Source organism: Otolemur garnettii, unplaced genomic scaffold (assembly GCF_000181295.1).
Source record: "Otolemur garnettii isolate 467f Iridium unplaced genomic scaffold, OtoGar3 scaffold00019, whole genome shotgun sequence".
NCBI classification, from domain to species: Eukaryota; Metazoa; Chordata; class Mammalia; order Primates; family Galagidae; genus Otolemur; species Otolemur garnettii.
In genome coordinates this window covers 4,684,049-4,700,428 of record NW_003852414.1, presented here as the reverse complement: position 1 = coordinate 4,700,428, position 16,380 = coordinate 4,684,049, and the positions used below count along the sequence as shown (strand labels likewise).

Here is a 16,380-nt window from a genome sequence, read left to right as displayed (position 1 = left end):
CTTCTTTTTATTGTAGCCTCATTTATATCAGAGAAATGCATAGATCTTAAGTGTATAATTTGACAAGCTTTGACAAATGCACATCCCATGTCCCTATCAAAATATGGCACAAAAGTCTTGTATCCTATGATTGCAATTGATTAATGAGTATAATCCGCCATGAATGTTGAATGATATTTTTATTTACACTGACAAGTCAGACAAAAGGGAACCATCAACACACATGTCAGAACTTCACTCATTTGTCAAGGATGTATCTGGCTCCTTTGCCGAATCAGGTAAGAGTTTCTGAATCCTGGAAGAGTATTCCCTCAATTTTGTGTGTGCTATTCACAATAGAGTGGTTACAGACACATTTTTGATTTTAATCTGCATTAATGTTTCCCATCACTCTTTTAAGCGTAGACAAATCAATAAAACAACAAAAACCAATCCCTGGTCTGGTTTAAACACTGTCACCATAAAACTGCCTGTTTCAAACTGCCAGTGACATCGCTGAATGTAGGATTGAGAAAGGTATGTAAGGTACACCATTATGTAATGTTTGCACCACCAACATTATGCATATGTTAGAGCATAGGCAACAGTAAAATGTAAACAAAAAAAGTTTTGCCTATTGCCTTTGTTTTAAGTAATATAATAAATGATGCTCAAGTCTCAACTGAAAAAAAAATTATAGGCAAATTTATGGGGCCCCCTATTCCTTTCTTTTCCTTACACTGTTATTTGTTGAAGCAGCCAGACCCTAGAGTTTCTCACAGATGTCTTTTCTTTTCTTTGTTTTTTGAGGCAGAGTCTCACTACATCACCCTTGGTAGAGTGTCGTGGCATCACAGTGCACAGCAACCTCAAACTGTTGGGCTTAAGTAATTTTCTTGCCTCAGCCTCCCAAGTAGCTGGGACTACATGAGCCCACCAGAATGTTCAGCTAAGTTGTATTTTCCTGATTTCATACTCATGATGTGTTCTCTGTCCTTTGTATTTATTTCCTGGAAACTACATTCAGAGAGCTTGATTCAGATTTGAGGTTCAATTCCTTCAACAAGACTGTAAGAAGTCTTTTCTTTCTTTCTTCTTCTTTTTTTTTTTTGTGAGACAGAGTGTCTCACTATGTTGCCCTCAGTAGAGTACCATGCCATCACAGCTCATGGCGACCTCAGACTTTTGGGCTTAAACGATTCTCTTGCCTCAGCCTCCCAAGTAGCTGGGACTACAGGTGACTGCCACAATGCCTGGCTATTTTTTGTTTGCAGTTGTCCTCATTGTTCAGCTGGCCCAGGCTGGGTTCGAACCAGCCAGCCTCTATGCATGTGGCTGGCACCATAACCACTGAGCTATAGGAGCTGAGCGAAGTCCTGTTTTCTTCCATCAGAAAGCATATGATGTCAAGTTCTCGTTTTATGATCTTATTAGCCACTGAAAGTTTAGTGCATTTATTAACTCAATGGGGTGGTATTTACCTTGTTTTCTGCTGTTTGGTTACCATGTGGGTCAAATGCATACAGAAAGGAAGGACAAAAAGTTCTGTTTATTTACCGGTTGTCAAGAAGATGTGAATTGCTTCCCTCTCCTCCAATTATCTTTTTAAATATTATACCGTGTTTCCCCCAAAATAAGACCGTCTTATATTTTTTTCTCAATAAGACACACTAGGATCTCATGTGTAAACTGTTTCTATTGCCTGTTTATTTCAGGGGATGTCAAGAAGATGTGAATTGCTTCCCTCTCCTCCAATTATCTTTTTAAATATTATACCGTGTTTCCCCCAAAATAAGACCGTCTTATATTTTTTTCTCAATAAGACACACTAGGATCTCATGTGTAAACTGTTTCTATTGCCTGTTTATTTCAGGGGATGTCTTCCTCTCTGCACCCTAATGTAAGGTGTAGCTATGCAGATATGGTGTACAACCATGCCCATCACTAGGTCTTATTATGGGGGTAGGGCTTATATTTAACAAATGCATGGAAATCCTGCTAGGGCTTATTTTGGGGGTAGGTCTTATTTTCAGGGAAACATGGTAAATACATGAGTTTAAACAGATTAATGCATTCCAATTCATTGGAATCATCATTACTGGAGCTCAAACTATCTCATTTTTTGGCTAGTGGGATCCTCTACCCGTTGCCTCTAGAATCCTTTTGACAAGATTTTGGTAACACTTCGCTGCTTTGTTGTGCAAGATCTTCTATACTTGCTGTCCCACACCAAGAATCAGCCACAAATGTATCTCAAAAAAGCATTGGGTTTCTTTTGATGAGACATTATATTTCCAGGTCAAAAAATAGGGAGCTAGAGATGCTCCCTTGGTAATTTTTTCTAGGTCTTCCTAGTAAACAAAGGTAATAAAAAATTAGAAAATGTCATATTGATACTATAAATTCAAATTTGAGACAAAGTTTTTACTTTAAATTATAGCTGTAACTTCTTTGTTCCAGTTTGAGAATTCAGATTGTCAAGGACACAGAGGGTGATAATATCCCGTATGTTTATTATGGGATAATATCTCATATTACATGCAGGCCAGGCAGAACGTCACCAATAGGATTGCTGAAAACATTAAATTTTTGCTTGCTTTCATTTTTCCATTGTAAAACTACTACTAAATCTTCATTCATCTAGTATGTAATCATCATAGACTACATTTTCTCCCTGGTGGACCTCACTTAGTCTTATTTCTATAAGCAATTACTTAATTAATGCTCAACCAGCAGATCTTCTGTTGATGTCTCAGAGACATTTTAGTTTTCTGAAACTCATTCTATAATAGATTGATAAAGAAGGGCTCATGGGGAGTTTTTCTTTCTTACATGTCAGTAACAATTTGCATCCTTTATAGTAAAAATTCAGTGGTTTTTTTAAATAGAAAACGCTTGGCTCTTTCCTTGAGAATGTTGAAGTTACTGCTCTATTTTCACCTGATGTGAAGTGTTGCCCTTGACAATCGCCAGAACCTAATATTTCCTCTTATAAATCACATGCCCCTTTTCTAGACAGCCAGAAGATTTGCTTCTGTTTCTTTACAATCCAGTAATTTTACCGGAATATGTGTTGGTATTGGTTAAGTCAATATTAGTTGTTTTGTGCTTCTTCAATACAAAATTATCTTCAGGAAAGTTTTCTTGAAGTGCAGTGTTTAATATTTCTTTTGCTGGCTTTGCTTTTTTGTACAAGTAACCCTATTAATTCTAGAATCCTCTGCCTTTCTTCAATGTCACTTTTTCATCATTAAATATTTCAGTTTTGATTTTTTAACTTTGTGCACCTTCTATTTCTTTTAAAGCTTTATTGTATTCATCTGCCATTTTGTAATCTACAATGCTTAAATATTTTTACCTCTCATTTCCTGAGATGATCTTAGTTCTTCTTCTAATTCTGACCTGGATGTTCTTTCATGTCCAGTATCATTTCTTACAGTTCTGGGTCATTAGTAGTAGTGTATTGCAGTTTTGTGTTCTTTGGTGGACATGTGTTTCTGGCATGCTTCCATTTTCCACAGGGATGCTATTCTGCTTTTTTAAATACATACTTTATATGGGATTTGACCTCAGTACTATTATTCTGCTCATTTTTATGTTCATTTCCCCAAACTTCTGAAATGAAGATTCTCATCAACAGTGGACAAGGTTTCCAATTTCTCCACACCCTTCCCAACATTTATTATTTTCTGTTTTTTTGATAGTAGCCATCCTACTAGGTGCATTTCTCTGATACACATTCTCTAATCATTAGTGATGTCCAGCACCTCTTCATATGCTGGCCATCTGTGTATCTTCATTGAAGAAATGTCTATTCAAGTCCTTTGCCCACTTTTTAATCAGGTTTTGTTTTTAGTAGTTCTCTCTATATTCTGGATATTATTCTCTTATCCTATGTAGGATTTGCAAAGCCCTATTTTCTCCCATTGTGGGGGTCGCTTTTTTATATGTCTTTTGATGCACATTTTAAAATTTTCGTGAAGTCCAATTTCTCTTTTTTTGTTGCCTTGTATTTGGTGTCCCATCCAAATGTATCACTGCCTAATCCAGTGGGTCTCTATGATATCTGGACAACCACGTTCATAGCAGAATTATTCACAACAGCTAAAACATGGAAGCAATTCACTGTGCCTCAACAGATGACTTGGTAAGTTAAATGCTGTGTATATATACAAGGGAATATCAGCCTTAAGAAGGAATTTTTGCAATATTTTCGATATGAATGAACCCAGAAAATTATATTAAGTGAAAAAAGTCAGTCACAAGAAGACAAACACTATACGACTCCCTTTATATGAGGTAGTCAGAGGATTCAAAAGCACAGAGGCAGAACGTTGAAGGGTGGTCGTGTGGACGTCAGGGGTCCGGGGAATGGAGATGTATTGTGTAACGGGCTCAGAGTTTCAGTTATGTAAGATGAAAGGGTTCCTGGGTGGATGGTGGTGATGACTACACAATACAAATGTCAGCGCCACTGAACTGCTCACCTAAGAATGGGTGAGATGGCAAATTTTATGTTGTATTTCATGGCAATAAAAAAATTTGAATTGCCACATACAGCTGGTAGCTGTAGTAACTGGACACCACCACTCTAGAACATTGAGTGAAAGCAGACATTCCTACTAAAAAGAGATTAGGGACACAATGCCAGTGGGCAGAGAAGTCGGATTATTTGCCAGTGGAGGGAGAGGGACACCGGTTTCTACACACATAGGAGAAACTGGTAGAAAGCAGAACCTATCCTTTGCACCTCAATATTCACACGATATACATAATATATAAAAGGAAAACAGAAGTTTTAACTAACTTAGCATGAACCCAGATTACCCCAACAGCTAAGTTACCCCTTTCTTCCTCAAATGATATTACTGAACATGATAGGGTGTGCTTTACATAAATTGATTACAAACTTTAACCAGAAACCCCATAACTAAACAAAAACAGAACTTCCCTTCAGCCTTAGGAGTTATCATTCTGTGTCACTAACTGAGCATAAGGTTGTAGACGACAACAATCAATCTGGGCCGCAGCTATTTCATCCATAAAATAATAAAACCAAGACTTTTTTTTTTTTTCTTTGAGACAGAGCCTCAAGCTGTCCCCCTGGGTAGAGTGCCGTGGCATTACAGCTCACAGCAACCTCCAACTCCTGGGCTCAAGCCAGTCTCCTGCCTCCGCCTCCCAAGTAGCTGGGACCACAACGCCCGGCTATTTTTTGGTTGCAGCCGTGATTGTTGTTTGGTGGGTCCAGGCTGGGGATTCGAACCCACCACCTTAGGTACGTGGTGGGTAAGGTACGTGGCTAGCACCTTAGCCAGTTGAGCTTTAGGCGCCGAGCCATAAAACCAAGACTTTACAGTCCCCACTGTTATTTTCCTGCTTTACCAATCAACAAGACTGAGTTTTACCTGAGCATCTGAGATTCCCATTTTTATTCTCTAAATATAGTCATGCGCTGCTTAACGTTTTGGTTAACAACAGACCACACATGTGATGCCGGTCCCCTAAGACAGTAATACCGTATTTTCCTGTTTGTTTTCTAAGTTTAGATACACACTTTCCACTGTGTGACCACTGCTTGCAGTGTTGAGCACAGTCCCAGACTGCACAGGCTGGCAGCCCGGGAGCAACAGGCTGTGCACCACACGGCTGGGGCCCTACACTAGGTTTGTGTAAGCACATCCTGATGTTCACACAGTGACATCACCTAACAACACTTCTCAGAACATGCCCTGTGACACAGGGACTGTAAAAACAATCTCTCAAAAATTGCCCAGGAGGAAACAGAAGCCTTGGACACTATGCTGAATCTTCACTGGTCACTCTACCATGACTTTACAGTGGTTTTTATTTTTTGAGACAGGGTCTTGCTTTGTTGCCCAGGGTGGAGTGTAGGGGCGACATGACAGCTCACTGCAACCTCATATTCCTGGGTCAAGTGATCCGCCTGCATCAGCCTCCCCAAGGGGTGCATATCACCACACCTGGCTAATTTTTAAAAAAATTATTTTGGAGAGATGAGGTCTCGCTATGCCACCCAGGCTGGTCTCAAACACCTGGACTCAAGTGATCCTCTCACCTCGACCTCCCGAAGGTTTCTAGGTGCAAGTGACTGCATTTGGCTACACTGGTGCTGCTCTCAACCTTTGCAGAGACCTGGTTTGTAATGGCCTGAACAGCATCATTGGTCATTTTGATGCCACTGCGGAGTTCATCCACATTATACAGTTTATGACAATATTATTAAGTTTCAAAGCCAGTACTAGTGGCACGAGCCACACCTATCAGAACTACCTGAAAGATCTGGCTGCCAGCATCAATAATTAAAATCTCTATCAAAGACTGCTTTTCTGAAAACATTAAAAGAGAGGAAGTAAAATAAAGAGAGGGGAGGGCTGATGAGAAAAAATCAGAAACCAGACTTTTGTAAATACGTATTGTAGCGGTTTGTTAAACAGTTACCTTGTTCTACAAGTGCTCTGTTTATGAGAGCACCGTGAAAGTGCTTTTCACTTTCCTTCTTTTTTCTTTTTTTTCCTGTGGGAGAAGGGAAGCAATGGAGGAAATGAAAGAGTTCATTTAAGAGCCATAGTCACATAAGGCTAATTTGCAATAGCTCCATCCAGCTGAATATACTTACAGCCACCGCTGGTGCACAAGACTTCAGTTGAGCAGACTAATTGAGATTCTTCAGGAGAACTCCCTTGTCCTTAGTCGTTACAGAATGACTAATTAGGCATTCTGTACCTCCCCCTTCTCCAGAATACTAAGTCAGACTCTGCTTGGCCTGAGGATACAGCCTGTGAATTTCCAATAGATCCTAGTACACCATTATTCTAAGACTGTTGATTTTGTTCCCCACTCTTGTTTGCTTTATTATTTTTTGGTCTCACACTGAAGTTGCAATTAATAGGACTGTATTAGCTGTATTAATATACTGCTTAAAAAAAAAGTAAAAACAAAAAAGCTTGTGGCCCACCTCCGAGACTGTAACACACAGACTCAAGTCCCCCATTAAACACCACCTCTAGTCTCGCACTAGAGAGGCGCTTTCTGTAAAGGAGGATCATTACAGCTGAAGGCTGGAGGTCAGAGAGAATAGGAAACTTCGTAAAATCTTATTCTCTACCCATTTTCAAATTCTCTACAGTGACAGAATATTTGAACATTTGACTTTCATTACACCAGTGGAACCACGGTGCCTGTTGGACTATTTTCTTCTTTACTAAGATGGCCTGTTGTAGACTCCTGTTTCTTTTTTTAAATGCCTAAAGGTTTTGAGGAATTAGTGTCATGGGAAACTACATGTTTACTTTAAGTGTTTAATGAGAAGCCTCTCCCCTGAGCTGGAGAAAACCTCTTGGCTGGATTAGTAACTGTTCCCTTCACTGCCACTTCCATGTCCAATGTCGTCTGCCTGCAAAGCAGCACAGGGTGAAAGTCAAACAGGGTAAAGGTCTCTGGGTACCTGTCCTTGTCACTGAAGAGTCTTCATGTGAGCAACGGCACGCACGACATATACATCCGTATGTGTGCAACACACAACCCGTCTGCTCCTCAGCCCCAAATCTGGCTGATTACATTTGTACTTCTCTCCTAAGAAAAAAAATTTATAGATTTGCCTCTCTCTAAAATGTAACATCATTTTTTTCAGAGACATTTCATACTTTCTCCAGAGCAAAAGGTAACACTTCTCATTGCTATAAAATTTAAGAGTTTTTTTCCTAATTGGAATGTGGTATTTTTCTGTGTTAAGGTACTTTTTCTTTCAATTTCCAACTACTTAAATGATGTTATGAAGAAAGGCCTATTAGTAAATGAAATTTCACTGACGATTTATTTCAGCTTTTAATATATTTTCTACTGTAAAGTCAAGCTGTCCAGACAGGAAAATATTACTGGCTTTGTTATTACAAAAACAAGTGAGAATTTTTAATTCACAAAGGATGAAAACACAAGACACTGATCTCATTGTACACACGGTATTACAATAGAGTGATTAGCAACAGGCTAATAACACACTGAAGACTTCACAGACACACATATGTACTTTGAAACGAGAACACGGGACGATTTTCATCTTTGATATGTTCATGACCACCAAGAGAAAGAACATCACTGAGCTGAGTCTAACTGTTTCCTGGCATACAATCACTACAGAAGCCAGCCAGAAAGTAGTACCACAGTATTAAGGACACACTTAGGCAAATATAAGCATTCTGATTTGGGGCTTTTTCTCCCCACCAAAAACAACCTGGTTTAGGTATCAAGTCATCTGGTTTGTTATCAGTTTAACAAGATCATAACAACAAACACTTTATTTTTACCACAAAATTGAGGTGAGAAGTTTTTAGACAGATCAGATGAAAAATACTTGTTCCTAGGGAAGGCAACTTGTCAATTATAAATGCAATTCTAAGGAAAAATATCTTGGTCACAAAGCATTCACTTTCAAATATTAATGAACAAATAAAAAGTGTGGACTACGGGTGGAGAGGTGTTGGCATGGAAAGGAGGAGAAAAGGTGTGAAATGAGAAATTATATTTGCCACAGGAAAATGGTGGATTCTGTTGATTTTCTTAATGAGGTATAAGAGGATGCCAGTAAATGCAGAACAAAAACATTAAAAACCAAAATGCACATTTCCAATGGAAAAATCTCTCAACCTCTTAATAGTTTTCTTTATTAGATTAGACATTTCATATACAGCAGTTAATCTAGAAAAATACATTTAAAAAAATCTTCAACAGACCATGCTCCCTGTAACAAAACCTTTCCAAACCCTGTTTTATTATACAAATCAATCTACATTAGTATGTAAAAAGAAATTTCTCAAATTGAGCAATGTCATTTGCCATCCAACATCCGTCTTAATAGTAATTCCACTATTCAGCCTGGAGAGTTAGAATTATGTAATAAAATTTTTTCTAACGTTTTCTGTACATATTAAATAATCTAAAAGGTTCCCCTTGTAGTGCATTTACCGTTGAGCAAGTCTATTCGGTATTTTTCCAGTACCATTTGCATTACAGTGATTTACCTGTAAATGTAATTAGTATCTAAAAGTGCACACAGTTAACTTCCCCAGGTAACGGCCTATTTCTGGAGGAAACCTAATATTCACGGAACAGATTACCAATCTCATGATTAGAAATGTAGGGTTAGAATGTGCTCTGAGACTATACAACACAGTTATATACATAAGCTAACGGACATTAAGTCTTTAGCCTATATTTACATCAAATAATGTCTGTTTCCACAGGGTCATACCAAGAACTCAGTATGGCACTAGATAGTATTAGGATTGTTAGCTACAATTCAGGATAGCAAGACGGCCCTAAGTGCCCTGGACTGACTTGTGCTAACTAAAACTCCAGTCTATCACAGTGTTTTAAGTAATATTAGTGTGCTGCTCAAACAAGCAACTAGGACCCCCGAGGAGGACGCTGTGCGGCACCGTGAAAGGCAGCAAGCCTTCCCGGGGATCACGTCGGGGTTCTAGTGAGTTTTAGTACTTAGACTGCCACTGCATGCAGAAACCCTGAAAAAGGAATACACAGGTTTCAAAACGAACATACTTCATTTTGTTTAAAATGCCCAAGAGCGTTTTCAAAATAACTGATAGTAAGTATTCTATCAAGAGAGGAACCTATAGAGCTTGAGAAGAAATTCTACATTTTCCAGTTTGAGGGGAAAAAAAAAAAAAAAAGTGGTTTTCTTACCAAATTATCCAGTGTATATGACTGGTTAGAACTGTTAAGTTTTGATTTTTACTGAAATTCAGAGTATGAAATGCCAACATTCAGGATAGAATGAATCCAAAATTACACACAGTTGTGTCAACTCGCAACGAAGCAGCAAATAGGAGGGCCTAACTCCCATCTGGACTCTCCCCTTCCCTTCTGATCCCTCAAAAAAGTGCAAAATCAAAAGTTACTGCTTGGTCCAAAAAATAAAATACATGGTATATAAAGATTTGAAATCCGATGGAATCCAGCTTTTATTCCGTAGGTCGTCTTCAGTAAGAATCAACGTCCGAAGATGGAACTTAGTTCCAGAAGAATTAATTCTACAATCTGGTTTTGGTACACAGTGTGAACCGCTATGTTACCAGTCTCTTTCTCTGGCTTTAACAGAGTAGGACCAAAAACAATGGCTATACTTTGATAGGTCATTCGGTTTTTTTCTCCATGTTCTATAACTCTATGGGGGGAAAAAAAAGAGTTGTTAAAAGAGAAAACAAGAAATAGGGAAAATTCTTCAAATTGTATTATAAACTTATACATGTAGGACATGTAAACTTATACATGTGGGACTTATGCATGTGGGACAAAGAAACCATCATCATTTCCCCAAGATGCACATAAACTATTTAACTGAGTAAGATCCAGTCCAAATGCCACGAGGAGATTTATTTTGAATAAACACAGCCAAAAGGTGTAATTATGCATACTCCAACAAACTTTAAAAGTGTAATATTTTAGCTTAGTTTTAAAAATAAAACCTAGATTTAAACGAGTTACAATTCAGATGACAATGATTATTAGGATGACGGGGGGAAACATTTTTCATAGGGCAGAGATTAATTAGACTTTTGATTTTACTCATTTTATGTTTTATTTAAAAATCTAGCTTAGATCATTTATTTTCGTATTCTAATTCTTTTTATTGGATGAATAAAACCAGTTATTAAAGTGACTGCACAGTGACGCTGAGCCATGCTGGCTTTACTGTAGGGTAACTGAGTACACCTCACTTAATAACCAATCTCAGCTTCATATGAACATCATCCAGTTTAGAGCTGCCCCTATGTACCAAGCATTATTTACATGCTTCACATGTAACATCCCTTAGTCTTCACACCAAACCATGTTACCTATGAGGAACAGATACTAAAAGCAGTTGAGTATCTTTTTCCAGTTACAAAGACAGCAAGTAGCACAGCTGGGATCTGAATCTGAATTTCAGTGAGCCTGAATACATGGGTTCTGTTTTACTCCATGTAGTAAAACCACATCTAACTGCAGTTCTCTTACCTTTTGAGATGTCTAAAAAGAATCTGCATTGTGTCTTGATTTGGCTTTGGCAACTGTCTGATTAGGTCCTTAACAGCAGCGACTCGCAGTCTTGGTTCCTGTTCTGAAAAAAAAGATCATAACCAAATATTTTGTAGCAAATTCTCCTGAAAGTGAAAGCAGTGACATAGTTGGGATGCTGTTATTTGGTAATACACAGTGACATCTGGTGGCCACATTCAAAATTTCTAGAGTAAAACAATCAGTCGAAAACAACTTGTTAAAAAGAATATCAAACAGAAATGCAGTGCCTTATTCTGTGCAAAGGACTTTCCGTATGTAGAAAGAACTGAGTGGAATTACATACTTACTAATTGCATTGACAAAATCATTAAAATGATTAAATGTAAAAAGGGGCTCTGGTAATTCGCGGAAAAACATTTTGAGTGCTCCAGTGATAACATGAATATCTTCCCATTTACTATCATTCAAGTCCAATTTCTCATCTGAAAAACAGTAGGAATGGGGACATTTAAAAAAGTTAGTTGACAAGCCAATTCTGAAAGTTGTTAAGTGACAAATCTGGATATAACAACAGGGAATATCATCCTACCATGATTGACAGCAAATCTGAGCTTCTGGATCACTGCGAGGTTGCCGCTCACTCTGTATATCCCGTCCACATCCAGACCTGGGAGACAGGAAGAAGGTGTTCGTGTTTCACGTTCCTTTGCCACTTCTAAGATGTTTACATGTTTCACAATTCTTACTCATTAGCATTAGCCTAAAATCAAATGGGCAAATATTCTTTTCCTTTTATTAAATGCCTTTTCATAGACGCTTGGCAGGGGAGAGGGACAGACATTAACTCTGGACTCCGTTTAATAAACATCAGTAATTCTACTCTGTTTATCACGCGGCTGGCGGATCTGCTCAAGGAAACCATCTCATTAAACTTCAAATACTAACAATTTAAGATAAACTTCTACAAACACCTGGGAATACTTCAAAAAAGTAAATGACACCAGTAGATAAAAATCAGCCCACCCATCTTCTGGGACATCGTTTTATAATACAAATGCATACATTAAAAAAAACTTTCTTAAAAGTGTTTGTCATATTAAGTACTTAATAAATAATAAACTTAATCTAATAACTAATAGTTCTATAGAAGCAATAGATAATTTGATGTAGTTTATTAATATCTTTTATATGTGGCACAGAATCACCTGAAATTCACCCAGTTGAGCCTAAAAATTTCAAGTATTCATTAAATAATAATGGTGTGTATACTTAACAAAGTATTATGCTATGCATTTAACTTCTAATAAAGGCAACCAGTGGCTCTATTGTCACGCTGACAAAAAGTCATGAAACAAGAGAATTGTAACTAGAAAAAAATTACAAATTAAATTGTAGGAAGTCACCGGTTACCAGTGAGGTAGATTTATTCTTAAGTTGAATTTGTTTTAAGTTGGAACAGGGTACATTCACCTATTACGTGTAATAGCCTCCATTCCTAAGTGCAAGTCACATGTCACTCAGATGTCTGTGACTCAGGGACTTACTGTAGGAGCCTCTGTGTGTGAGTGCAAGTTGGACACAAGTCAGATGTCTGTGACTCAGGGACTGCCTTGCACATGTTTTCATTGTATAAAATTTTTGATAACATACAGGTATGACAATATACAGATATAAGTTAATGTTGAGTGTAGTCAACACACCGTTAGTTTACATAAAACTAACATAAATATTATAGATATGTTAAAATTAATCGAGAGACATCAGTGTATCTTATTTTACAGAAAAATGACATAACGGGGTGTCTATTTGACATCTGTAGTTGATTTAACAGTTTTAAAATGTCAACTCACTCTTACTGTAACAAGAAACTTTCTCTCAGTAAGTAGACACAATTTTGATTTTCTATACTGTCAAATCATTTCTTAATAAACTAGGTTTCACAATTACTACCATCTTCATTTTAAGCAAATGTCAACTTCAAATAGATTCAAAGCCATTCACTTCAATACCATTCACTTAAGTCACCATGAGTACTATACTAAATCGAGACCTCTGCAGGTCTTAATTTGAAGTAGGTACAAATGTAAGACTTCTGTAAACAAATCCTTTTCTTAACATCTTAGGACTTAAAGAAACCTTCGGTTGCATAAACTCAAAATCAGAAATTCTAGGGATTGTGATGACAAAACAAAGGTTAAAATCATTCTCTTACCATGTTCTTCAACATGTTCAATACATAACTTCACAAACTTTGGCACTGTGCTATTTTCTCTCTGACACAGATTAGCAAGATTGGATCCAAATACCTGGTCTGGAAAAGATTTATTTTAAACCACTTTGTTGAAATGTAATCATGAAAAGGCTAAAAAGATCATTCAGCACACACAGGAACACATCCAGTGCGTCTTGATCTCGTTTACCAGGTCTGTGCCCTATGTGATCCGTCCCCTGCCTACTTCTTCAACCTCACTGTAAGCAATTCTTTACTAAACTCCACGAACACCCCAGTTCACTCTTGCCTGAGAATCTTTGTGGGTGCTCTCCCTTTTAAGAGGGCAACTGGCCTCCCAATGTGGCACCTTCTCATCACTCCTGTCTCTAAACCCCTTCATTGAGATAACCCAATTCCACATCAGATTCATAGTATTTTATTACCACGTTAGATTCATAGTATTTTCACTATTTGAAATTATCTTGTTTGCCTCCCACATGAATGTGAGTTTCACAAGGGCAGAGACTGGGTAGCTCCTGAACACCAACAGGTACTCACAGCACCTCGAGGTTCATGTCCAGCACTCGTAAACATTTTAAAAACTATTAAAACAAGCATATGCGTGCCCATCACGTGCCAATATTTGATTTTACAAAATATATTTCAAAGGCTCTTCTATTAATCTTTCAACCCAATAGTTCTGAAATTAGAACTAAACACTCAGGAAAATGTACAAAATATTGGAAATGATGAACAAGGCTGTCAAGTGATAATAGTTTCTATTGATATTTCTCAATGAAAAGGCCTGGTGAACAAATTAATAGTAACTTTATTTTCAGAGTTTTGTTTTTTTGAAGATTCTAAGCTCATCATGCCAACTGGTATGCTTTATTCAGGAGTAAGTGTTTATCCATAACTCTCAAGCTTAGCTAATTTGAATCAGTTAATTAGGTAAACTCTTTCTAGAAGTCTTTTGATTATTTTTTTTTAAGAGACAGTCTTGGCTCGGTGCCTATAGCTCAACTGGCTAAGGCGCTAGCCACATACACCTAAGGTGGTGGGTTCGAATCCAGCCTAGACCCGCCAAACAACAATGACAACTGCAACCAAAAAATAGCCAGGTGTTGTGGTGGGCACCTGTGGTCCGAGCTACTTGGGAGGCTGAGACAGGAAACTCACTTAAGCCCAGGAGTTGGAGGTTGCTGTGAGCTGTAATGCCACAGCACTATACCCAGGGGGACAGCTTGAGGCTCTGTCTCCAAAAAAAAAAAAAGAGAGACAGTCTCACTGTGTTGCCCCAGGTAGAGTGCTGTGGCATCACAATAGCTCACTGCACTCTCACGCTCCTGGCCCCAAGCAATCTTCCTACATCAGCCTCCCAAGTACCTGGGACTACAGACACCTCCCTTGGTGCCCACCTACTTGTTCTATTTTTAGTAGGGATGAGATCTCACTCTAGCTCAGGCTGGTATCTAACTCCTGAGCTCCATCAGTCTTCCCATCTCGGCCTCCCAGAGCACTAGAATTACAACAGTGAGCCACTGTGCCCATAATGAAGCCTCGTTGTGTATTTTATCTTAGATGCTTCGCAAGCAGATGTTCTAGTGATGGTCTTTATTACAAACCTCATAATCAGAAACATTATGTACCTTTACCTTTATGAATAAACATCATTGTTTTGAGATAATACATTGGAAAATTTTACCTCTAAAATTAAGCATGCTTGTAAGAACTAAAACATGTGATTTTAAAGAAAATTTTCCTATTAAGAAAAAATCTTGTATACTATATTATGGTGTTTATAAATGAAATAAGAAAGGAATAAATTAATTAGAAAAAATACTTTATACTAATTTTAAAATTATCTTACGTGAGAGCCAAAGGCAAATAATCAAGAATGAAATTATTCCTTTTTTTCTTCTTTCTACTTTTAATGATTAGTGTATTCAAAATTTCTAATTTCTTCTCATCTTTGCATCTCAAAACTAAAACTCTTCATTGTCACAAATTCTAAAACCTGCCACTCATCACATCTGTGTAGCTCCTCTGATACGGGGTTTCTAAACTTCAATTTGTTTTATCTGTTCAATGCTTTAAACTTTTCATGTGCATATAAAAAAAAATCAATTTTAGTTACTTAAACGTCTTTTAATCATTGTACCTGAAACCTTTATGAAGAACTGTTTGAAAATTTTTTGGTTTTAAATTTAAAGTATCTTATTTCTGCTTTTGGCCAGCATTCATCATTATAAACATTACTTCTACTAACCTTTGATATAACCTTTTTCACGAACAGCTTGCAAAGTGGGGCGTCGTGTGAGAAACTTCTTTAAGTTTTTCTTGGTTTTCTTCTGTTCTGAGGAATCTATGCTAGATACTTTCATTGCTAAAGACAGACAGACAGACATTAAGCATTTCATAAAATAAAAACTTTTTGATACAAGTTTTTCCACCTAGCATGCAAAACATATTGACTTCCTAGGTCAAAAATCACAGTACAAATTCTGTTTTTTTAACTGTAATGTGGTTTAAGAATAACGTGAATAATCACACTAACGCAGACCTTATTTAAAAGTTATAAACCAAACAGAACATTTCATTTTTATCACTAAAAACTGACTGCAAACGTGCCTTCTGTGGCATATGGGTCAATATTTCCCTAATTGTACACACATAATCATAATTTCATAAATGAAACAATTCATCTTTATTGACTCTCTATTAGTTTTAGAAGCTAAAATTACTGCCAAAAAGTAACAATACATAAAACAAGGAAAACATTCCTATCCTCAATGAACTAAGAGTCTGAAGACACATATATCTCTCATCCATTGTAACTACTGGCACTTTACGCTAACTCTCACCATAGCTTGTACTCTGAGGTAAGACCGGGATCTCCTGGAAAATGTTCTACATTTCCTTTAGTCCTTTCTTTTTGAGCCATAACATCAAAATTCAAAATTCATACTTCTTGAAAATAATACATTTGGAGAAAGTTGATAGTACCAAGAATATATTAATAAAGAATAGGCTCGGCGCCTATAGCTCAACGGGCTAAGGCGACAGCCACGTACACCTAAGGCGGCGGGTTCGAATCCCCAGCCCGGACCCGCCAAACAACAATGACGGCTGCAACCAAAAAATAGCCA

The 16,380-nt window shown here is 37.5% G+C and overlaps 1 protein-coding gene across 2 annotated transcripts in view; it reads right to left on the bottom strand.

Moving 5' to 3' along the window:
* Positions 1-8,622: 8,622 nt before the first annotated feature.
* Positions 8,623-16,380, bottom strand: part of ARHGAP12 (Rho GTPase activating protein 12) — a 124,261-nt gene continuing 116,503 nt past the window's right edge. For both annotated transcript variants that reach the window (XM_012803364.2, XM_023511400.1), the window contains 6 exons: positions 15,501-15,617; positions 13,232-13,330; positions 11,609-11,686; positions 11,367-11,501; positions 11,017-11,119; positions 8,623-10,183 (listed from right to left, as the gene is read on the bottom strand). In XM_012803364.2, coding sequence (XP_012658818.1) covers positions 10,009-10,183; positions 11,017-11,119; positions 11,367-11,501; positions 11,609-11,686; positions 13,232-13,330; positions 15,501-15,617 — 707 coding nt within the window. In that variant the 3' untranslated portion in view covers positions 8,623-10,008. The remainder of the gene's footprint in view (positions 10,184-11,016; positions 11,120-11,366; positions 11,502-11,608; positions 11,687-13,231; positions 13,331-15,500; positions 15,618-16,380) is intronic.